Source organism: Molothrus aeneus, chromosome 21 (assembly GCF_037042795.1).
Source record: "Molothrus aeneus isolate 106 chromosome 21, BPBGC_Maene_1.0, whole genome shotgun sequence".
In the NCBI taxonomy this organism is placed as follows: Eukaryota; Metazoa; Chordata; class Aves; order Passeriformes; family Icteridae; genus Molothrus; species Molothrus aeneus.
The window spans coordinates 6,229,318-6,253,131 of NC_089666.1; the positions used below are offsets into that span (position 1 = coordinate 6,229,318).

The following is a 23,814-nucleotide window of genomic DNA, read 5'->3' on the forward strand; positions in this document are numbered from 1 at the left end:
ATTGCTGAAGGGGTGGGATGGTGGGATAGCGGGAGAGGAGGGATAGCCAGAGGTGTGAGATGGTTGGAAATTGGAGGAGTTTGGGGGGTGTGGGGTGGTCGGAGGGATGGGATGGCCGGAATTTGGAGGTGTATGGCGGGAGGCTGTGGGATGGTGTGAGGGATGGGATGGCTGGAGGTGAAGGTCTGGGATGGCCCGAATTTTAAGGTGTAACAGTCCGGGGGTTGTGGGGTGCTGTGAGGGCTGTGGATGGCTGGAGGGATGGCATGGCCGATATTTGAAGGTGTAACTGTGGGGTGCTGTGAGGGCTGTGGGCTGGCTGAACGCGTCCGCTGCCCGCATCCCTCGCTGGCACCTCCAACGCGGCTATAACCCGATGCAATCCCGGCTGCTACACACCCAGAGCCCACCCAGCTCCCCCGCGCTTAATGACCGCTAATTATCGCTAATCACCCCGCGGGCCACAGGCGGCCCCGCGCAGCCGCACCGCCCGCGCCTGCGCGCCGGGCCCGCGGCCGAACCGCGCCTGCGCGGGGGCGGCGGGGAGGGGACGATGGAGGCGCGCAGGGCCCGCCGGCCCCGCGCCCCTCACAGCGCCCAGCGCCGCCAGCAGCGCCGCGGGGCCCGGCCCTGAGCCACGCCGTGAGTCGGGGCCCCGGGGGAGCCGCGCGGGGCGGCCCGCGGGGTCCTGAGGGGAGAGCGGTGCGGGTGTCCCCGGTGCGCGTGTGTGTGTCCCCGGTGCGCGTCCCCCTGTCCCCCCGCTGCCCGTCCCCAGTGCGTGTCCCCGTGTCCCCTGCCCGGTGTCTGTCCCCGCCGGGGCCGCTCCGTGCCCGCATGTGTCCCAAGTGCCCGCATTCCCGCATCCCAGTGGCTCCGGGGGAACCCGCTGGGCAGCCCCGAGGCCGGGGACCCCTTCCCGCAGGGCTGGATCACGGGCCAGCCCCGCTGGTTGCCCCCTGAGGCAGGATAACGCTTCCCGACTGAATTTTGCGGTGAATTCCAGGTTTTTAGGAACTGAATTTTGGGGTGAATCTCAGGTTTTTAGGGACTGAATTTTGCGGTGAATTCCAGCTTTTTAGGGAAGACCCTCGGGGCTGCTCTCCCTGCACATCTCGGGAGGTGAAACGAGCTCATCCTGGGGCAGTTTGTGCCGGCCAGGACAGTGTGTGGATCCTGTTTCCATCTTTCCATCCTGGAATGCTGGTTTTTTTTTCTCCCATTTTCTATCTGTTAGGGAGTGGAAGTTAATTACAGGACAGAAAAAACCCCTTCTCTGTGTTGTCATTATAGCAAGGGCTGGATTTGCTGTTTGCCCCCCCGAGGGTGCCACCCTGGGTTCGGGTGCCCGGTCCGTGCAGGAATTCCTCAGATGAAGGGTTAATAAATGGTTTTGTTTTGCCTGGGCCGTGCACACGTGATGCTCAAACTGCCCGGGTTTTTGGTGGAAATAGCATTTGGGTGTGTAATCAAAACCTAAAATTGTTACTGCTGCCAGGCTGCCGGCTTTTATTAGGGGTTGTGGTTTTCTGCAGGCTCGCTGGGATACGAAGTTCTGAACTAAACCGAGCTTTGTCTGTCTGGTGATGTCTGTCTGTCTGTTCCTTCATTTCTGTGTGTGTGAGAGGGGGTTTAGTGCCTGGGGACGGAGTCATAGGCATGTAACCTCTGCTGGAGTGCTTTATTCAGCAAAATTCAACAAAAGAAAGCTCCACAGAGCAGAGCGATCAAGCACACAGTGCTCTGTAGCAACGGGACAAGAGCTGCAGGTTTGGATAGAACATTGTCCTCTTATGCCCCAAGAGAAAGGCAATAATAAAGTACAAAATGAGTTTTGAATTGCTGATATAATTTCTAAGAAATCACTCGGTGTGGGGTTAAAGCACTGTGAGGGTTTTGTCAGGATGGACCCTACAGTAATCCTATAACCAGGATGATTTAGGGCAAGGCATTGAACAGGAAAAGTTTGTTATGAAAGAACAGCTTACAAGCAGGGCCGTTATAAAATAAAATTCAATCCCTTTGCAGCTTTGCAGCTCCTTTGGGGGATGTCCTGGGGTTGGATAAAGGTGGTTTGATGAAACCCTTGGGAAGTTCTTGTTCAGGGGAACGTGGAGTGAAATTAAAAATGGGAAACTGCAATAAAACTGGAGTTGGATATGTGTGAGAGGTGATTCACCCGGCTGCTGTGTCACCATCACAGATATTTGTTGTTAAATGTTGACACTTTCTCAGTTGTCCTTCATTCTGCAGTGCTGGACATTGAAATAGTTGCTTTTCTTGTGTTGTTTTTATTTTGGACATGATTTAAAACAGAGCAGCCTTTTCATTAGTTTGTTACCATGTGCTTAAAGGCTTTTTTGGATCCCATCCTGGAAGCTGTTCAGTGGCAGTTTTGTCTTATGTCAAGTCTGCTTATTCAATAAAGGTCTTGTGAGGGAATGTTAATTAAACAGTACATGGTGTAAGCTGCAGTTAAAACATCCTGAATTGGAAAGTATTACATGGAGGGAATATCAAGTTCTTAGGCTGTATTTAGTATGTCTGTGCACTTCTCACTTCCAGTTTTGTGCTAATCTGATTTTCTTTACTGTCAGCATCTGTCAGATGAACATTCCTCAGTCAAAGTCACGTGGAAGCACACCTTGTTTATTACATCAATTATTCTCTGCCTCCTTTGCTCAACTAATGGGCACAAAATTTATGTATCAGCTCAAATTGCCTAAAAATCGAGGTACATTTTGCTAATCTTAGCTGGAAACAATTGCAGCTCTGTTGCAATGGCTGTTTCCCAAGCAGTGGCCGTCAGAGGTGACCCAGCAACGAGTTACCCCCAGTTAAACATTGATACCCTTCAAGGGCAGGGTGCTATAAATCATTAATGGCTGGCATTAATTGCACCTCTTTGTAGTGATGCTCTCCTCGGGTAAGCCTCAGCTACAGCAGAAACACTTTCTTGTCTGATTCTGTGGTGCTGCTGTCTAATTTATAATGAGTCTGAAATTGCAGCTGTGTTTTGTGGATGGTTTTGTTGTCTGCAGGGCGGGGTTCTGGTGAAACGATGGCCTTTGCCATTCTCTGGGGGATTTCCCCCAGATCTCCTGGGTGGGTGATGATTTCCCAGAGCCACACTCCGTGTTCATCCTTGCACCAATGTTTGGTTCTCTCTCTGGGCAGGATGAGGTGGGAGCTTCATCCAAAGTGATGAAACCATTGGGAAAAACAAATTTTTACTGAACCAATTTTTCCCCCCGTGTGTTGGAATCAACTGAGGAATGTGCTGCACTCTCATGGATACCATTTGTTTATGGTTTGGTGTTTGTTCATACACTGAAAGTTGGTTTCTATTTTTATTCTGCTAAGATTTCTTCTCTATTGCTTCAAGTAACGATGACAGCTTGCCCACAAGATCTCTACAACTTCTGCAGTTATTTCAAGTTCGAGTTTTGTTTTGGTTTTGTGGTTTTTGGTTTTTGTACTTCTACAAAGCTGGGCTCTAACCAGCTGTTTATCTCTCATTTGTGCTGGTTCTTCGTGGAACTGAAATACTGCACATTTGTCCTCCTTTTGTCCTGTTTGTTTTGGATCATCTCCCCAATTTGTCAGAAATGAGTAATTGTCCTCCAGCTTGTTTTTGTCTCTCCTCTTTTATTTCTAAAGCTGGGGCTTATTAAGGTTATTTCTGTTGCATTATCTGACAGGGGTTGGTGGTTTTGGATATTTTTTCTCTTTGAGTATTTTGTTTTATCTATTCAATATATGTATCACCTCATAGGAGACTTTATGGTTTTTCCTGACTTTAGTTTTCCTGTGCCTTGATTGCTTGGCACATACTTAAAGCTTTTCTTTCTCTTAAATAGCTAAAAGAAATTAATTTTATCTCTTGTGTAACTGAAGACACTAAATCTGTGCTGGGCATCTTCTCAGTCTGGGAACACAGTGGTCATTTTTAATTCCAGGAACTTCTGATTCCCTTGAAGAACTTCCCAGATTTTTTGGAGAGGTCTTTATTAGTGTGTGCAAGCTGTGTTTAGCATCACATGCTCCTCCAGATTTTCTTGCAGGGACTTTAAAACACTTTAATTGCTGAAAAACAATTATAAAAACCACTGTGGGGGCCCTGGCAAAATTCCACCTTGGTGAGCAGTGCTGGGCACAGAGCAGGAGCTCTGCAGAAAGCACGGAAATGGCTCAAAGCACCAGCTCATCTCAGCAGCAACGCTCATCTGGACAACTCCAGCACTGTCTTGATGTTGAGCACAACTCCAGTTTGATTGCAGTTTCCCATTTTTAATTGCACTCCACGTTCCCAAGGGTTTCATCAAACCACCTTTATCCAACCCCAGGACGTCCCTGAAAGAGCAGCAAATCACCAAGGGATTGAATTTTATTTTATAATGCCCATCTTTGTAAGCTGTTCTTTCATAACAAACTTCTTCTGTTCAATGCCCTGCCCTAAATCATCCTGCTTATAGGATTACTGCAGGGTTTTTTTGATGTTCAGCATGTTGTGATAACAAATTTCTGTTTTTCCTCGAGCCAGCTGCAGCCGCCATCGGAATTTGAAGGAAAGCTCCGTTCCCTTCGCAGACACTGAGGCTTTGCCCGTTCCTCTCCCCTGCAGGGGTTGAATTTGTGTCTGGCTGAGGTTCCTGCAGTCCCAGCATGGAGATGAGTCGGGAGAAGCTGTGTGCCAGCAAGGCTGATGGCAGCTCTGACTCTGCCTACCAGTGCTCGGCGTGCCACGGCGACCAGGACTGGGGCAGCACCAGCCGGGGCCGCGCCAAGTCACGGAGTCTGTCAGCTTCACCTGCCCTTGGAAGCACCAAAGAATTCAGGTGAGGCCCCTGCTTCTTGCCCTTGCTGCTAAAATTAACCAGATTCTAATACTTTTTAAATATGGCCACGAGGGATTCTAAAAATGCACCTCGGAAGGTTCAAAGTGAAGGTGGGGTGTTGACTAAGAGCAGACTCAAATCAAAGTTTCATGGCTTGTCAAATCAGGTCCAGTCTCCAAAAAATAATCAGTCAAGAGTAGAGACAATTCTTCAGACTTTTACAAAAGCTCAAGCCAGAGCTCTAGGGCTGTGTATGTGAGGCAGCAAAAAGTGACTTTGTGTTTGCAGATGGTTTCGGACCCATTCTTTTTTTTGGAGCCAACTTTCTGATCTCATTCTACAAATGCACCTTGGAAGGTTCAAAATGAAGGTGGGGTGTTGACTAAGAGCAGGCTCAAATCAAAGTTTCATGGCTTGTCAAAAGAGGTGTCTGCAGAGCTCACAGTCTCCAAAAGATTATCAGTCAACAGTAGAGGCAATTCTTCAGACTTTGGTAAAAGCTTTAGTGCTGTGTGTTAAAAACCTGTGTGCGAGGCAGCAAAAAGCAACTTTGTGCTTGCAGAGGGTTTCAGAGCAGTGAGAAACACCCATTCTCTTTTTGGAGCCAACTTTCTGATGTCATTGCAAGGCTCCTGCCGTGTGGGCAGGGTGGGTAGAGCTTCTGATCTTTGGACCCGCTGTAAATATTGAACTGCGGGCAGGGGCAGCGCCATGTCTCGATCTTGTGGGAGGCACAGCAGCACTTCCTCACCTTCCTTATGCTGGGACTGTCCCTGAAACACGGGCAGAGCCACGAGGAAGCTGCTCAGCAGATGGAATTCCTGTTCAGAGCTCCCGCTTTGCTGGTAGGAATGTTCTTGGGAGGCAAGAGAACACACGGGTGAGGCTGAAGGGCACAGGGGGTGGCTCGTGGTGAAGGGAGGTAAAAGCCTTGAAAGGTTAGGAAAGAGCTGCTCTGTGTTTGTGGTTCAGTGTGTTTGATGCTTTAGGAAAAGAGCTGCTCTGTGTGTGTGGCTCATTGTGTTTGATGCTTCTGGGAAGTGTCTTCTGAGGGCTGTGCACGGCTGGAGCTCTGCTCAGTGTGTAAGATCTGATCTTTAAATTGTGCTGTAAAACCGGGTGGTTTTCCCTTCTCTACTCAAACCTTTCAATCAGTCTGCATAGAAAGTCTAAATTTCTGTGTATTCTTTTCCAGCTAAACAGCTGCTTTTCCAACCAGAAGTGCTCTGTCTGTTGTGGGTTTGAATCAGGGTAATTGCTTCTGAGATTTTCCTTCATTAGGATGCTCTGCAGTCGTTCTCTGGCTGTCTTCACTGCAGAGCTCAATTGTCTCAAGGCATTTTGTAGGCTGGCAGGAAATGCTGCTCTCAGGCTTCCTCTGTGCTCTTCAGCTCCAGGTAGCTGCCCAGCTGCTGGGAACTGATAAATAGATTTTCCTCAAAGAGGTTTAATTTCCAGGGCATTGCTGCTCATCCTTAGCAAAGGCAGCCTGGCTAGGAATAACCTGAAATTCTGTTCACTCTTTATTGAGCACTAATAAAACCACGTGGAATCTCAGGGAGAATTTACACCACTTACTAATTAGGGCTTGCAGAGGAAACTTTTGGAATGTCATGAAGGTCAGACCTGGATTTCTAAAGCCTCACATGGGAGCAGAATTTGGCCAATTACTGGGAGTGGCATCAAATAATGACCTGTGCTGGGAGAGGGCAAAAATTGCAGTTACCTGGGAGAAGCTGGAGTGGAGCAAGAAGTGGGAGGTGATGCTGCCTGGGTGTTATTTAACCAATCTAATGCCAAAGGTAATTGGTCACAAGCAGATCAAGACTTATCTTCCCTTTGCCCACATTGATAGACACGTTAATCTCTTGTTATGTCGGTCCTTGCTCATTTTCCTGTTCTAATATCATTGAGGTAAAGTTTGTAAAGCACTGAGTAATGCTCTTATCTGACTGGGTCAGTCATGCCTGGACTTACAAATGGAAAAGAAATTATTCTATTTATCTTATTGGAATTCAAATCTTCGACTGGCCTATTTTATTAGGCAAGGAACAAATAAGATGTTGCTGTTGTTCCTTAATTCCATGTTTAACCTGTGATCTGGTTTTGATTTTTATTAAATTTCTGAGGGTTTTTTTAGCTCTAGGACTGAGTCATCAGGCTGCTCTGGGCTACTTTGTAACACACAATAGAAGGCACTGCAGTGCTGATTGTTGCAAGCAAGATGTGATTGAATTAAGCCCAGGAAATAAATGTTTCTCTCTTTTTTATAATGGAATAATTCTAATAGCAGTCACATCATGCTTCAGCAGTCCCATGGCTTGAGCAGGTTTTGCTCCCAGTTGCAGCTTTGCTGGAGGAGTTTGGGAGGGAGGTGAGGCAGAAGAGTTCTGACTTCCTCCAGCTGATCTCATCCTAGAGCCAGGAGTAACCCTGGCTCCTGGGGGATTCAATTCTGAGCATAAAGGACACCTCAGAGCCCCCGTTTATCTGAAGACAAATATTTTATTAGAGAAATAAATGGGGGGGGGACAGCAATTCTTCTTCAGCCTGTTCAACATGGCAGCCTGATCCTGGAGATACAGATCTCCATGGGCCTTAGAGCTGAAGAATTTGTTTGATTAATTCATTAAGGGTCTTTAAATGACCAAGACACTGTGACTTAAAAACATCTGGAGGGGTTTGTGGTGGTGTTTGCAGGGGTCTCAGGGTGAGGAAGAGATGAGGATTTTGATTCCATGTTTCAGAAGGCTGATTTATTATTTTATGACATATATTATATTAAAATAAATGATATATTAAAACTATACTAAAAGACTAGAAAAAAAGATTTTACCAGAAAGTTTGAAAAGGATAAAAAAGTGATAAAAAAGATTTTATCAGAAAGTTTGAAAAGGATAAAAAAGTGATAACAAAGATTTTATCAGAAAGCTTGAAAAGGATAAAAAAGAATGATAACAAAGATTTTATCAGAAAGCTTGAAAAGGATAAAAAAGAATGATAACAAAGATTTTATCAGAAAGCTTGAAAAGGATAAAAAAGAATGATAACAAAGATTTTATCAGAAAGCTTGAAAAGGATAAAAAAGAATGATAACAAAGATTTTATCAGAAAGCTTGAAAAGGATAAAAAAGAATGATAACAAAGATTTTATCAGAAAGCTTGAAAAGGATAAAAAAGAATGATAAAAAAGATTTTATCAGAAAGCTTGAAAAGGATAAAAAAGAATGATAACAAAGATTTTATCAGAGAGTTTGAAAGGGATAAAAAAGAATGATAACAAAGATTTTATCAGAAAGTTTGAAAGGGATAAAAAAGAATGATAATAAAATCTTGTGACTGCTCCCAGTTCTGACACAAGTAGCTGTCATTAGTTATCAAGTAAAAACAATTTTCTAAATCACATTCTAAAGCAGCAAAACATGCAGAAGCTGAAGCTTCTCAGCTTCTCAAGAGAAAAAATCTTAACAAAAAGATTTTTCATGAAACATGTCCATGACAGGTGTTGTCACGTCACACACTGGGAAAGCCAAAGCCCTCGGTGAGGGGAAGAGCACTCACTGAGCTGGTTCAGCTGTATTTACACCAGATTCAGCCCTTCTAAAAAATGTGCTTTTAGCTAAGATGTAGTGCTTTGAGAAGCACAGAATACAGATGTTCTTTGCAGCCCCTGGGGCTGTGAGAGCTGATCTGTCCAATGGGGAGCACACAGGGGTTTAGGAAATGCCCTTTGCCCCGAGTCCGTGTGTGCAGGGTTTGTGTTGCAGCAGCCAGGCAGGCCCAGTCTGTCAGCAGTCTCACTGTTGTCCTCTCTGCCCTCAGGAGAACGCGTTCCTTGCATGGACCATGCCCAGTGACCACCTTTGGACCAAAGGCCTGCATGCTGCAGAACCCCAAAACCATTATGTGAGTATTCCTCCAGCAGTGCCACTCTGCTTCTTTATCACCTTTCTGTGAAAAACTTCTTCCCAATATCCAACCTGTATTTCTCTGCTCAGGCAGAGAAAACCACTTTGCTTTCCCACTGCTTCCACTTGGTTCACCCCCTCATCAGGATTCTCAGAATCCCCAGGTTGGGAGAGACCTTCCAGACAAAAGGTCCAGCCCAGCCCCAACCCCTCAACTCAACCCTGGCACCCAGTGCCACACCCAGGTTTTGTTAAACACACCCAGGATGGTGACCCCAGCACATCCCCAGTTCCTGGGAGTTCCCCAAATTCCCAGAATTCTCAGAATCCCCAGGTTGGAAGAGACCTTCAAAACCATGGAGTCCAACCCAGCCCCTACACCTGAACTCAGCCCTGGCACCCAGTGCCACACCCAGGGATGGTGACTCCAGCACATCCCCAAATTTGGGGGAATTCCCCAAATTCCCAGAATTCTCAGAATCACAGAATCCCCAGGTTGGAAGAGACCTTCAAGACCATGGAGTCGAACCCAGCCCAACCCCTCAACTCAACCCTGGCACCCAGTGTCACATCCAGGCTTTGTTAAACACACCCAGGATGGTGACCCCAGCACCTCCCTGGGCAGCCATTCCAGAACTTTCTCACCCTTTCTGTGAAAAACTTTATCACCTTTCTGGAAAAAACCTTTCTCACCTTTCTGTGAAAACCTTCTTCCCAATACCCACCCTGTATTTCCCTTGGTGCAGCTCGAGGCTGTGTGCTCTGGTTCTGTCAGTGCCTGGAGAAAGAGCCCAGCCCCAGCTGAGCACAGGCACCTTTCAGGAGCTGTGGGGAGTGCCAAGGTCACCCCTGAGTCTCCTTTTCCTCCAGGCTGAGCACCCCCAGCTCCCTCAGCACTGTGTTTGTGTTTTACCTGGTATTTAGAGGTTTTCATGTGATTGCCACCCTGGGGTCAGCTTTGCCAAGCTGGCACAGTCTGCAGTCCAGAGTTTGGTGTCTCAAAGGGCAACTCCCATATTTCCAACTCAATAAAAAAAGGGGAGGAAGAGGAACTGTGAGATCTGAGGGGATCCTTCTCCCTCCCTTGGTGATGATGTTTAAATTTGTGCTTTCAATTTTTCTCTTTGGTCTCTGGTACTTTCAGTTAAAGCAAGTTTGCTTTTAGACTGTTGATAAATGTGGGAACAAGGGCTGGTTTCTGCTTAGTGGGCAAAGAAACATTTTAATTTTGTAGGTTGACAAAATTCAAGTGTTGCTTTCTATACTTAACAATTGGGGAGGAATTTCAGGGTTTAACCAAGGCCTTGGTCCCTGGTTTTGGGGGGCCCTGGGACAGAGGTGTCCAAGACCAGGTTGGACATGGCTTGGAGCCACCTGAGATGGTGGAAGGTGGGACTGGATGGGCTTGAAGGCCCTTCCAACCCAAACCATTCTACTTTTTGCCCCTTTAAAAAAAAATATTGAATTGCTCTTCCAGTTAACTGTAAGTGATTGCAGTCAATATTTATTTGCCCAAATCTCTACCTCTGGAGACTGTAACCTTCCAGGTGATATCCAACCCTTTCCTGGGAAAGTCTAACCCAGATCCCTCCCTTGGGCAGCCCAGAGCTTCCTCATTCCCCTGGTGCTTGTAAAGAGCCCCGCAGGCCAGCCCAGGTCGTGTTTACCCACCTGACTGGGGAATTGCTCCTCCCAGGGGCTGGCCCAGCACTGGGATATAAAACCAGGGACAGGATCCTGCCAGGGAAAACCTTGGGCAGGCAGGGCAGGGAGCAGAGCTGCCCCCGGGCTGCTGAAGGCAAGGACTTGTTTGAAAAGCAAATTAGAAATTAATTTTGCTGCACACAAGGTTTTGTGGGTTTTAAAAAACAAGCAAAACCTTGTTGGTGGTTTTTTTCTCCTCTGCTGTGGGTAATTTTGTTGAACTCTCCTCACTGGAGGGATTATTTTTAACAGAAAATCGTAGTTTTTATGTGCAGGCTGAAGTTAGGGAAGGTTGGGTGTCTCTTTCAGTACAACCAGCAGCTCTAGAGCTTGCAAATCTGCTTTTTGGTGAGCAGATGAATTGGATGAATACTCAGTGAAGAAAGGATCAGGGGCTTGTGCTCTTGAGAGAAAAAGAAATCAAATCCCTGTTTATTTTTCTTGAAATGGGATTTTCTTTATGAAACCTTACCTCGAGGATCTGGAGTACAAGTTTTACACAGGATTTTTTGTAAAGCCTCACAACTTTTTATTGGAATTGATTGAAATCTTCAGTAGAAGAAAAAAAAAACATTTTTCAGGGAAAAATGTATTCTTCTGAGGTTGCAGTTATCAATAAGTGATAAAAGCCTCAGCCTTTCATTTTATTCGGAGCTGTTGCATTTGCCTGAGCCCTGGAAAGAAACATGAAGATCTTAAAGCAAGTTATGAATAACTTTTCATTCAGTAGGACTCCATGGAATTGGTGAGTACAGCTCAAACAGGCAGGCTGGCTGTCTGAATGAAGTTTGGGTTTATTGTGAAATTCTGGGTGTATTCAGTGCTGCAATCCCTATTTCTTGTCAGCATTTTTGATATTAGAGCCCTGCATTACCCTTTAGTTTCTGCTGGGTTTGTATCTCAAATGTGGGCACTGAAATAAAGTGGATTTCAAATTTGCATTGAGCAGTTTGAGTTAGAGTATGGGATGGGGAAGAACGATGCTGTGACGTTTTCAGATCCTCTGAGTGGCTGTTTCCCCTTGGAGCCTGCACTAAACCAAGAGGAAGCAGTGGTGGCAGTTCAGGAATTTGTCTGAGAGCTGCTGTGGTGCTTCTGTTGGCAAAGTGCATTCACAGGACAGCAGGGACCAGAATTACTAATTCTGTGTGAACACCTGCAGGTAGTAAAGCACAGAAACATCCCTGCAATGGGAATTATTGCATTTCATTCAGAAACATCCCTGCAGTGGGAATTATTGCATTTCATTCAGAAAATCCCTGCAGTGGGAATTATTGCATTTCATTCAGAAACATCCCTGCAGTGGGAATTATTGCATTTCCCTCAGGAACATCCCTGCAATGGGAATTATTGCATTTCCCTCAGGAACATCACTGCAATGGGAATTATTGCATTTCCCTCAGAAACACAAGTGCAGTGGGAATTATTGCATTTCCCTGAGGAATATCCCTGCAATGGGAATTATTGCATTTCCCTCAGAAACACAAGTGCAGTGGGAATTATTGCATTTCCCTCAGGAACATCCCTGCAATGGGAGTTAATGCATTTCATTCAGAGTCATCCCTACAGTGGGAATTAATGCCTTTCCCTCAGGACCATCACTGCAATGAGAATGATTGCATTTCATTCAGAAAATCCCTGCAATGGGAATTATTGCATTTCCCTCAGGAACATCCCTGCAATGGGAATTATTGCCTTTCCCTGCCTGCTGTGCAGGGCTGTGCTCTCCACACTGGAGGATGGGTTTTTACCAGCTCAGGAAGGTGTCAGACCACGCTGTGCTGATCTTTGGGGTTGTTTTGTCCCCCAGGCACATTCAGGATCCAGCAAGCCAGCGGTTGACATGGAACAAACCTCCCAAGAGTGTCCTTGTGATTAAGAAGATCCGTGATGCCAGTCTGCTGCAGCCCTTCAAAGAGCTCTGTGTGTACCTCACTGAGGTGAGAAAATATAAATTACTGCTGATTCTGTGCAGGATTTGTGCAATCAAATCTTTGTATCCACTGCCACTGGCTGTGCTGAAATTTGTTGCAGAATTTAAGATCAGTATGAAGCTTTAAAACTAAATTTATTAAATGAATTAAAATTATTAATTATAAAATAAATGAATTAAAATTAAGAAGATCCGTGATGCCAGTCTGCTGCAGCCCTTCAGAGAGCTCTGTGTGTACCTCACTGAGGTGAGAAAATTGAAATTACTGCTGATTCTGTACAGAATTTGTGCAATCAAATTTTCATATCCACTGCCACTGGCTGTGCTAAAATTTGTTGCAGAATTTAAGATCAGTGTGAAGCTTAAAACTAAATTTATTAAATGAATTAAAATTATTAAAGTAAAAAATTTCATTCTGTTTGCAGTTCTGAATTACAGGAATGAGATATAATTTTTAAAAACCTTTAATCCTTGAGCAAACACAGCATTATTGCTGTGTCTGTAATCTATATTCCAAATTCCAAGGTTTAATTTATTAAATGTTCTGTGCAGGCTGCAAAATTCTCATCAGGATCAAACCACACATTAAAAAGAGCCAGCAGATGCAGAACACTCCTGTAAATATTATTTATATAATGAAATTAATAAATTAATAGAAATTTTGGAGAGAGTCAAGTGTTGGGAGGTCCCTCACAAGTTTATTTTCTGTCTCTTCAGGAGAACAACATGATTGTGTATGTGGAGAAAAAGGTATTGGAAGACCCTGCTATAGCTAATGATGAGAATTTTGGACCAGTGAAGAAAAAATTTTGCACCTTTAGAGAAGGTATGGAAATGATTTCTTGGAAGGACAGTTGGAGTGGAATTTTTTTTTTTTTTGTCTTGGTGTTTTCTTGCTTGCTGGGTCAAATTTGTAAAACTTTTGTGTCTTTTGCAGACAGTTGTTACATCTTAAATGTGCTTTTTTATATATTTGTGAGGGAATATTTGCACGCTGCACATTGAAATTTTTCCCTCCTAATTTTTGTTAGGAAATTAAGATGGGAGATAAAATGGAATTGAAAACTTTTGATTTCAATGTTTCTCCTAGACTATGATGATATCTCCAATCAGATAGACTTTATCATATGCCTGGGAGGAGATGGGACCTTACTTTATGCTTCTTCACTTTTCCAGGTTGGTTCTTATTGGAAATAACCCATAAATCTCTTCTTTTGCAAGTGTTTAAAAGTGCTTTTCCCCTCTCTTTTCTCCTGAGTTCAGCATTTGTCTTTTGTTCCTCATTCCCTCTTTTTTACCTTGTAAAAATGATGCCAAATGTGTTGTTTTTTATGAAGCACAGTTGAAGTTTCATCAATAGTCACAATATTTACAGGCAAATAGTTGAAGTGTGGATTGCTTTGACTGAGGAGCTTTAAAACTCTTTTCTTTATTGATAGGGTAGTGTACCTCCAGTTATGGCTTTTCATCTGGGATCCCTTGGATTTCTTACTCCATTTAATTTTGAGAATTTTCAGTCCCAAGTCACTCAGGTTATAGAAGGTAAATTTAAGGGGACAAGGTGTGGTGTTTGTTTGTTACTTTTTCTTAATCAATTCTTTCAGGTCAGCCCTTAAGATCTGAAACTTGAGAAATGTATCTGAAATTGAGAGAAAAATTGTCAGAAATGTACCTTAAATTGTCAGAAATGTACCTTAAATTGTCAGAAATGTACCTTAAATTGTCAGAAGTTTTACATTGCATTGACCCATCCAGTGCTGCTCTGTAAAGAAAAAGGGCTAAGAAATAACTTGATGGAGTAAATAAGTGGAAGATAATGTAGAATTTGTGTTAAATTGCAACTAAATGTAGAAATAAAAGGCAGTGTTTAAATACTGAGAAGTCAGGCAAAATATTTGAGGAAATAAATTCTTTTGAGTTGCATCCAAAGTAGATCCTGCAAAGATGTCCAAAACTCTCACTAGAATATTATCTTTTAACACGTTTCTAATGCTTTAATTTTCTTGGAGCTTAGCTTTTGTCTTACTGAAGATCACATGAGCCCAACAGGGTTTTCCCATTTTAATCATGTCTATACAAAACTTAAATTTTCTTTTCACATAATAAGAAAAGCGGGAAGGGACTGGCTTAAAATTTGGCTTTGATTTTTTTTCCTCGTTGCTGCTAAAAATCAGTTTTGAGCTTCAGCCAAGTGCAGCCAGTTGTGTTGTGAATGAGACTGGGAGTGCTGGAAGCTCAGGGCTGGCTGGATGGCATTTGCTGGAGTGTGTCAGTCACTGCTGGGGTGATTTCCTGTGCCAGCACCTCCTTTCCTCAGTCTTCTCCCTGCGTTTTTCCCTCCAGGCAACGCCGCCCTGGTCCTGCGGAGCAGGCTCAAGGTGAAGGTGGTGAAGGAGCACAGGGACAAGAGCTCAGTGCAGAATGGGATAGAGGAGAATGGACTCGTGCCTGCAAACCTGGAGAAAGAAGTGGGCAAACAAATTATGCAATATCAGGTCAGGGGAAAAAACAAGCAAAAAAAAAAACCAAACCAAAATCCCCAAGCTATTGTTTGTAATTTGTATTTGTTTCATTAAAGCTCTGCCCCAGCAGTGTGGGGCTGAGCTCCCAGTTTGCTCTAAATGCTGAGGAGCTGCTGCACAATTTCCTTTGTGCAATCACAAGTGCTGATCTCACACTTTGTAATCTCACACTTTGCTCTAGAAAGAATTGCACAGAATTGTTTAGGCTGGGAGATCTCTCCAAGCTTGAGCCCAGCCTTCCTTCTATTTGAGAACAGAGTAGTTCTGAAGTCAGACACATCAGCCACCTTTATAAATTGGAAGAAAAACCCTGCACTTTGTTAGTGACCAGCTCCTGGGGAGTAATCCTTAAAATAGAGATCATTGCACAGAATTGTTTAGGCTGGGAGATATCTCCAACTTGAGTGCAGCCTTCCTTGTATTTGAAAACAAAGCAGCAGTAGTTCTGAAGCCAGACACACCAGATACTTCTGGTGAGAGAAGAAAAACTATAAATGAGAAGGAAAAACTCTGCATGTTGTTAGTGACCAGCTCCTGGGGAGCAATCCTTAAATAGAAATAATTTCACAGAATTGTTTAGGCTGAGAAATATCTCCAAGCTTGAGTCCAACCTTCCTTCTATTTGAGAACAAAGTAATTCTAAAGTCAGACACACCAGACATTTTTATAAATGAGAAGAAAAACCCTCCATGTTGTTAGTGATCAACTCCTGGGGAGCAATCCTTAAAATAATTTAAAATAGAAATAATTTCACAGAATTGTTTAGGCTGGGAGATCTCTCCAAGCTTGAGTCCAGCCTTCCTTCTATGTTGAAGACAAAGCAGTAGTTCTAAAATCAGACACACCAAACGTTTTTATAAATAAGAAAAACTCTGCATGTTGTTAGTGACCAGCTCCTGGGGACTAATTCTTAAACTTCAAAACTTAATTCTTAAAATTAAGAATTAAATCTATTAAATCTTCAAAACTAAATTCTTAAACTTCAGCTGGCTCTCGATAGCACAGAAATGTAAAGAGACTTTCATTTGCAGGCACTAAATAAGCTTGAATTTTTAGGAGATCTGGAAGCCATGTTCAGTTTCTGCCATTTATTTGACATGCAAGGCAGCAGCAGCAGCAGGCTGCAGTAATGCTTGCTGTCGTGGCAGGTCCTCAACGAGGTGGTGGTGGATCGTGGCCCTTCCTCCTACCTGTCCAACGTGGACGTGTTCCTGGACGGGCACCTGATCACCACGGTGCAGGGGGACGGTGAGTGCTGCTCCCTGCCAGCCCCTCCTGGGGCATCTCCTCTCCTGGAAACGCTGCTCCAGTCACTGATGCCAGCAAGCAGGAGGGTGCAAAGACAGGGTGTGGTCCACACTGTGAGGCTGGAGGTGCTGAAAGATTTTCTTGCTGGGCATGTGAGGGCAAGTAGCTCTTTTTTGGAGTATTGTATTTCAGGCTAAGGGGAAGAAATAGCTCCGAAGGGTTGGCCTGGTACCTGGGATTGCTAAAGGCAAACAATCTCAGCTCATGAACAGCAGGAGTTATCCTTAAAGCTCTTAAAGGAAAAAAATGAAAGTCACTATTAGAAAATTGTGTAAGCTGAGTTTGTGCAACTCCTGAAAGCACATGGCAGGGTCAGGGGCAGCTTCTGTGTGTGTGTGTGTGCTGGGCTGCAGTGGGGCTGTGAAATGCAGGGGGAGCTTCACATTCCTGGCACAGGGTGTGCTGGTGACCCCAGAGCAGTCCCTGGTTCAAACTGCTGGCACTGCCCTGTTTGCTGTCCCCAGGGGTGACAATAGGGTGTGCTGGTGTCCCCAGAGCAATCCCTGTTCAGTGCTGCTGGCACTGCCCTGTTGCTGTCCCCAGGGGTGACAATAGGGTTTGTTGGTGTCCCCAGAGCAGTCCCTGGTTGTTAATGCTGATGTCCCTGCCCTGTTGCTGTCCCCAGGGGTGACAGTGGGATTTGTTGGTGTCCCCCAGAGCAGTCCCTGGTTGTTAATGCTGATGTCCCTGCCCTGTTGCTGTCCCCAGGGGTGACAGTAGGGTTTGTTGGTGTCCCCAGAGCAATCCCTGTTCAATGCTGATGTCCCTGCCCTGTTGCTGTCCCCAGGGGTGATCGTGTCCACGCCCACCGGCAGCACCGCCTACGCCGCCGCGGCCGGAGCGTCCATGATCCACCCCAACGTCCCGGCCATCATGATCACCCCCATCTGCCCCCACTCCCTGTCCTTCAGGCCCATCGTGGTTCCTGCTGGAGTGGAACTCAAGGTGGGCTTTTCTCTCATTTTCTTGCTCTTTGTGGGTTAAGAACTTCAGGAATGGGAGGAGGGTGGGAGGTGTCGTGTGGCTCCTGCGTCCTCTCACTTGGGGCTGGATCACACCAAGTCTGCTTCAAGATTGTGCCTTTCTTTAGAAGATTTTTCCCAGTTAAAATTGAAGATTTGGCCCAGTTAACATTGAAGATTTTGGCCAGTTAACATTGAAGATTTTGGCCAGTTAACAATGAAGATTTTGGCCAGTTAACATTGAAGATTTTGGCCAGTTAACATTGAAGATTTTGGCCAGTTAAAATTGAAGATTTTGGCCAGTTAAAATTGAAGATTTTGGCCAGTTAAAATTGAAGATTTTGGCCCAGTTAAAATTGAAGATTTTGGCCCAGTTAAAATTGAAGATTTTGGCCCAGTTAAAATTGAAGATTTTGGCCCAGTTAAAATTGAAGATTTTGGCCCAGTTAAAATTGAAGATTTTGGCCCAGTTAAAATTGAAGATTTTGGCCAGTTAACATTGAAGATTTTGGCCCAGTTAAAACTGAAGATTTTGGCCCAGTTAAAACTGAAGATTTTGGCCCAGTTAAAACTGAAGATTTTGGCCCAGTTAAAACTGAAGATTTTGGCCCAGTTAAAATTGAAGATTTGGCCCAGTTAAAATTGAAGATTTTTCCCACTTTAATAAATTTAAGTGGAATATTTTACACTTTTCCTACTGGACTGTAGCTCTGTAACGTTCTACAAAATGGGAATTCCTGCATTTGCATTCTGAAAAATGTTCCAGAATCTTGGCTAAAGTGCCTGTAAATGATCAGTGAAGGGAATCAAAAATTCTCCTTTCATGCAGAAATATTGCAGATCTTAAGTATTTACTGGTAGCACTATCTGCAATTCAGTATTTAGTTTTTTTTAATGTTGTCTTGCAGAAAAAAAGACATTTAATACTGAATATAAAATAGACTTGGTTAATGGGTATTTTGGACAAATACTCTTGTGCAAGGAAGAATCTCTTTCTCCTTTTGTCCTGGGGGTGTTGGAGGATTAGCATTGAGAAATGAGTGTGTTCTGGACTTTTTGTTCCTGTTTTACAACACAAATTCAATGTTTATTCATGGCACAGCTCTCAGCCCACACTTTGGTGTCAGTGGGTGTTACTGGCCAGTGGTGGTTCATTCTTTTAATTAGGAATGTAATTTAAATAGGAGGCAAACTTCCTAAATTTGATACCTTTGGATTCATTATGTACTAAAATGTATTTTTCTGGATTAACTTCATTATTTTTCTTGAAAGAAAAGCTAAGGTCAGCTCCTGTAACTGAACTAAAGTTACAGGAACTGAACTGGAAGGAAGACACAGGCTGGAACTGGAAGGTCTGTGTGGGTTATGACCTTGTACTTATAAAAAGGGGATTTACTGCATATAGAAGAACATATAATTATAAACAAAAAATCAAGTTTTGGAGCGTGAGTGGTGTTACTGCACTGCTGCCATGGACAGCTGAGGGATTCCAGTGCAGTGTGGAGTTCCAAGGACTCAGTGCTGCGTCAGAGGGAGGGTGGAGGAGGTGTTTGTTCCTTGCTCTCAGTTTTGGACCATTCCTGTTTTTCAGATCATGCTCTCCCCAGATGCCAGGAACACAGCGTGGGTTTCCTTTGATGGGAGGAAGAGGCAGGAAATCTGCCATGGAGACAGGTCAGACCTTTCTTCTGATTCTATTATCTCTAAGTATAGAAAATCCTGATTCATGCAGCTCCCTCATTCTCTAACATCTGCCAAAAGGGTTTTTGGCAATGAAGGAAGAAGCTTTTCTAAGCCCTAACACCTCCTAGAGCACAGACTGCACTAAAAGGATTTAATTTCTAACTTGAGTTCTTTGGATCTTCCCATAAAAGCAAGGGAAATGTTCAGACTCTGTAAACATTGCATGCTTGGCAGGGAGGAAGTGCATATCTTTAGAAAACTCTAAATTTTAACTTCAAGATAAATCTTAGCAATTCTGAAAGCTACAAACTAACAGGAGCTGCCTGTGAGCACAGGTGCTGGAACACTCCCCGTGCTTTAAACTGGGTTAACTGGGAGGGCTTGTGGTCACTTGCTGTGGCCTTGAGTGAGCACAAGGGTGAGCAGTCCCTCAGTTTTGTGTCCAGAATGTGCTGGTGGAGGTGTTAAAAGGCAGCTCTGGGAAGGAGATTGGCAGATGGGCTCTTCAGGGGGCCCTTTTTCCTCTTGGCCCACACGAGGTGCCATGAAGGGAAATGCAGAGCTGGTGTAACCCTCCATCCTGAGCAGGGCTCATTCCCTCTGAGCTTGGATCATCTATAAAGGAGTCAGGAGCCCAATAAAGATCCAAACACAAAGTTTGGCCCTCGGTTACACTCTGGAATCCTTGGGCTTGTTGCATAAAACTTGAAACTGAAAGGTGCCCAGTAAAGATTCAAACTCAAGGTTTGGCCTTCAGTTACACTCTGGAATTTCTGGGTTTATTGCTTAAAATTGGAAACCCAAAGGCCAAGGTGGTGCCCTGGGTTTCCTTTGTCCCTGTGTGGGTGCAGGATGCCGTGGAGGGTTCCCAGACACGTCACACAAGTGTCCCCAGAGCTCTGCTGGTTCTTTTGGGATCGGCTGTGGTTGTGTTCACCGGGCATGGCAGGCTGCTGTTTGGCAGCGAGTCAGCTCTGTGCTGGGTGGGAGCAGGCTGGGGCTGTGCACATTGTTGCTGTCCCTGCCTGACTTGCCCTGTGCTGTTGCAGTATCAGCATCACTACCTCGTGCTACCCCCTCCCCTCCATCTGCTTCCGGGACCCCGTCAGCGACTGGTTCGAGAGCCTGGCCCAGTGCCTGCACTGGAACGTGCGCAAGAAGCAGAACAACTTCGCTGTGGAGGAGGAGGAGTTCTGAGGAGCAGGGCTCTGGCAGTGCCATGTGGCAGAATCCCTCCCCTCTGCTGGGTTTGGAGCACTGGGATGTGGCAGAATCCTCCCCTCTGCTGGGTTTGGAGCACTGGGATGTGGCAGAATCCCTCCCCTCACTGGGATGTGGCAGAATCCCAATCCCTCCCCTCTGCTGGATTCTGGAGCACTGGGATGTGGCAGAATCCCTCCCCTCACTGGGATGTGGCAAATCCTCCCCTCTGCTGGGTTTTGGAGCACTGGGATGTGGCAGAATCCTCCCCTCTGCTGGATTCTGGAGCACTGGGATGTGGCAGAATCCCTCCCCTCACTGGGATGTGGCAGAATCCCTCCCCTCTGTTGCATTTTGGAGCCCTGGGATGTGGCAGAATCCCAATCCCTCCCCTCTGCTGGATTTTGGAGCTGCCCTGTGCTTGTGGCTGATGTCCCTCAGGGTTGGGAAGGGTTGTGCTCCTTCCTGTGCACCAGGAGGGGGAGTGGAAGGCTCTGATGGTTCTGATCCAGTGTGAATTTCCTTCCAAATGAGCAGTGGATTATTCCTGACTGCTGTCCAAAACCACATCTGCAGATTTGATTGTAACTTCTGACTTACCAGTTCATGGTAGGCTGAATGTAGCTACACCAGGGAAAAGTGGCAGCAGAAAAGTGGCATTAAAATCTTCCATTTGATCGTTTATAACTCCATTTAACACTGCTAGGAACAGAAAGGCTCTGAGAAGTTTTCTTTAAAAAAAAAAAAAGTTCCTCTTTGTTATCTTAAACACACCTTGCCCAGAAAATACTTTCTTACTTGCAAATGTGACACACTGAAGAAACACCCACAAAGGATGTTTTTTATTAATAGATGGAATTAGTAATAAAAAGTATATATTTTTTATATATACATTTCTTTCTCTTGTGCCCATTAGAGCAGTGGTTGACCCTTGGCTGTCAGCACTGTGGAAATAGCCACAAACAGCAGGGATGAGCATGAATTATTTGTAGCTGAGCTAATTCACAGCTCTGCCCTTCCTCTTGGTGGGAGTCATCCATGTGTTGGTTTTTTGTTATTATTTTTGTTTGATTCCCTGGGATAAATGGTAGCATTAGAGACTATCATGTTAAAATAATAATAATAACAAATTCTCCAAGTGTTCAAGAAGAATCTGGACCTCAGTTGCTACTGAATTCAGTGTTGTCCTGAAGAAAATACCCTGTTCTAAGATCCTGAATGCCCTCAACTTCCATGGATACCTTCCAGCTCTCGGTGCTGAGTGACCCAGGGTGGGATTCTGCATTGGTGACTGGAGAAATGAGAGGACACATTCCCAGTGGAGTAGCAACGGTGCCTTCAGCACACTCAAGATTATTCTAAGTCTCACATTTACTTTTTTTAAGATGCTTTCAAATCTTTCTAACTTCTCTCTGTACATATTTTATTGTATGTGCTTTTATGGAAGAACAAAAAACAAAAACCAAACCCCACCAAAAGAACCGGTTGGGGTGGGGGGAAAGGGTTTGCCCTGTACTTCAAGTGCAGAATAGCAAAGCCAAGGAAAATGTTTACATTTATGTTCTCTGTGGTGCAGTCTCTTGAGCATTTTATCCAAACTTCAGCGTTTTCCAGTCTTGCTGCATCGCTCACTGCAGGAAGGGACAGGAGCTGTTCAGTGCCTGAGGCAGAGCTGCCCAGGGATGAATTTCCTGCCTGGGCTGGGATTTCCTGGGGCACCCAGGCAGAATCTCTGCTGAAGTTTCTCATGATTGTCTTACGTTGTTTCTGTGGTCCAAAGTGGAAATGGGAAATGGTTTCATTTCCAGCCTCTGCCTGCCCTGCTGTCCTCTGGTGGCTTCAGTCATGTCCTTCCCTTTTGGAGGCTGAGCTCACGAAATGCAGGTGAGAGCACTTGTCCAGAAAAGAGAAACAAACTCTTGGTGACGATTCAAATCTCAATGAACAGCGTTGCTATAAATGAACACTTGCTTTGTACATTTTGTAACATAGAATATTGGTTTGATTTGGTCAAAACCAGATGGATTTTGGGATATCTTGGAGAATATCCAGAGAGCTTTTGGGATTTCTCTTTCACTTGAATCTGCAGTAATTGTTTTATCACTGTTTTGAAGCTGCTTACGGGTTTCCTGAGTGGAGTATTCAGTTATTTGATAACTGCTTACTTTTTGAACTAGAGAACTGTCAGGCTTGTTTGCTTTGGAACTCTTTTATTTAACATGCAATAACTGAGAGAAGGAACAGGGTATGGTGTCTAGAGAAATGTGTGCATGAGTGGAGAATGAGCAGTTCTAGGCACACTGGGGAGTGGAAAATCATTTTGCAGAGGTGAAATGATTTATGAGCCTTATCTAGTATTTTTTTAAAGATAAAACTATATTCAGCACTTTTTATTTATGCTTTTTATAATAGTAAAGCTATTCTCGACTAAACTGCCGAACTTTTAATTTTCAGAGTGCACAGGAAATTAAATCTGTAATCAAAGTGTACTGAGCTACTTTAGATCTACATTAGGGGTTGGCCTGAAATTTCTTCTTTCAATTCCTCACCTGCTGCAATTGCATTGTGGCTCTGAGGCTGCTGCAGCTTTGCTTGTACAGAATTCTGAGAAAAGGAATTTTCTGGGGCTGCTGAGCCCAGGCAGAGCTGCAGCCCTGGCTCAGGGACTCCAGGCCTGGCTTTTCCTCCAAAAGCTGCCTTGATTCTCCCTGGCCCAGCTCTCACAGCCTGGGCTGTGTTAATCCATCACAAATCTGAGTGTGCAAAGTCCCTTTCCAAGGCTTTTAATCTGCAAACTGCAGGAAAGTGAGGCTGCAGCAGCCCTGGAGTTGTGCATTTAACCTGCTCCAGGAGTGGGGGAGCTGAAGCAGCAAAAGGCTGGAATGCACCTCACTTTATTGGCAATAAACCCTCCTCTTGCTCATGTAGCTTCTTCAGAATAACTTGGTCAAACTGTGCTAAAAAACGGGGGTTTGCTGATTAAGAGCTTTTAATAAAAGGGTTTGCAAGTCACTGGCACCTCCAGATCCTTTCATCTACAAAGGGCCAAAATGGAAGCTGGGAAATTAATTTGTTTTTAAAAAAAAAAAAAAAAAAGATTATCCTCTGGTAGAAATGGAAGAAGTTGTTACCAGCTGTAGTAGGGAATAATAAAGCAGTGTACTGAATTTTTAAAAGCTAAAAAAATCCTGTTACATACTGTTAACATATTGAAAACTTGGTTTTAAATATTGTTGAGAAACAAAATATTTTTCAATCCTTTCAATAAAACCTTTTTGTAAAGTTGGATTGGTCGATTTGCCCTTTGTTTGGGGAGAATAGAAAACAGTGAATTCCCAGTCAGTTGCTTGAATTTTGTGGGGTTTGCATTTCTTATGGAAAAGTGGGGTCTGTTTTGTGGGAATACACCCAAGGCTTTTTTTGCATGTCTGGTACCAGGTTTTCCTCAAAAGTCTCAAAATAATTGCTGGATTTGCTGTGCAACTTGAAACAAATCTTGTGTACAAGCTGGGCTGCATTTAAATAGTGTTTTAAAGGGCCAATGACAGAAATGTGAGGAAAGAAAGAGTTAAGGGTTAAATAGGTAAGGGTCAGATAAACTGGTCAAATAATCTGGTAATTTATATCCAGAAGTTGAGGGTTAAAAATGGGTTTGAGTGCCTGTGGCACACTTGGATTTGCACACTTGCAAACGGGGTTGAAACGCCTCAGGTGCATTTCATCACTTCTCCCATGGAACTTGGGATTAATGAGGGTTTT

General features: G+C 44.4%; 1 protein-coding gene across 1 annotated transcript; it reads left to right on the forward strand.

Moving 5' to 3' along the window:
• Positions 1-588: 588 nt before the first annotated feature.
• Positions 589-23,343, forward strand: NADK (NAD kinase). Its single transcript, XM_066564110.1, has 12 exons — positions 589-642; positions 4,541-4,835; positions 8,658-8,741; positions 12,258-12,387; positions 13,098-13,206; positions 13,471-13,556; positions 13,820-13,922; positions 14,724-14,875; positions 16,051-16,150; positions 16,998-17,155; positions 18,764-18,846; positions 19,905-23,343. The coding sequence occupies exons 2-12, from the start codon at positions 4,663-4,665 to the stop codon at positions 20,050-20,052; spliced, it is 1,326 nt and encodes a 441-aa protein (XP_066420207.1). The 5' UTR covers positions 589-642; positions 4,541-4,662; the 3' UTR covers positions 20,053-23,343.
• Positions 23,344-23,814: the final 471 nt, after the last annotated feature.

Bases quoted from the DNA above. Each gene is read 5' to 3' on its own strand.
- NADK (XM_066564110.1), top strand. From the start codon at position 4,663: ATGGAGATGAGTCGGGAGAAGCTGTGTGCCAGCAAGGCTGATGGCAGC. The intron at 12,388-13,097 runs GTGAGAAAATAT...CTGTCTCTTCAG, and splicing joins TCTGTGTGTACCTCACTGAG to GAGAACAACATGATTGTGTA. The intron at 13,557-13,819 runs GTTGGTTCTTAT...CTTTATTGATAG, and splicing joins ATGCTTCTTCACTTTTCCAG to GGTAGTGTACCTCCAGTTAT.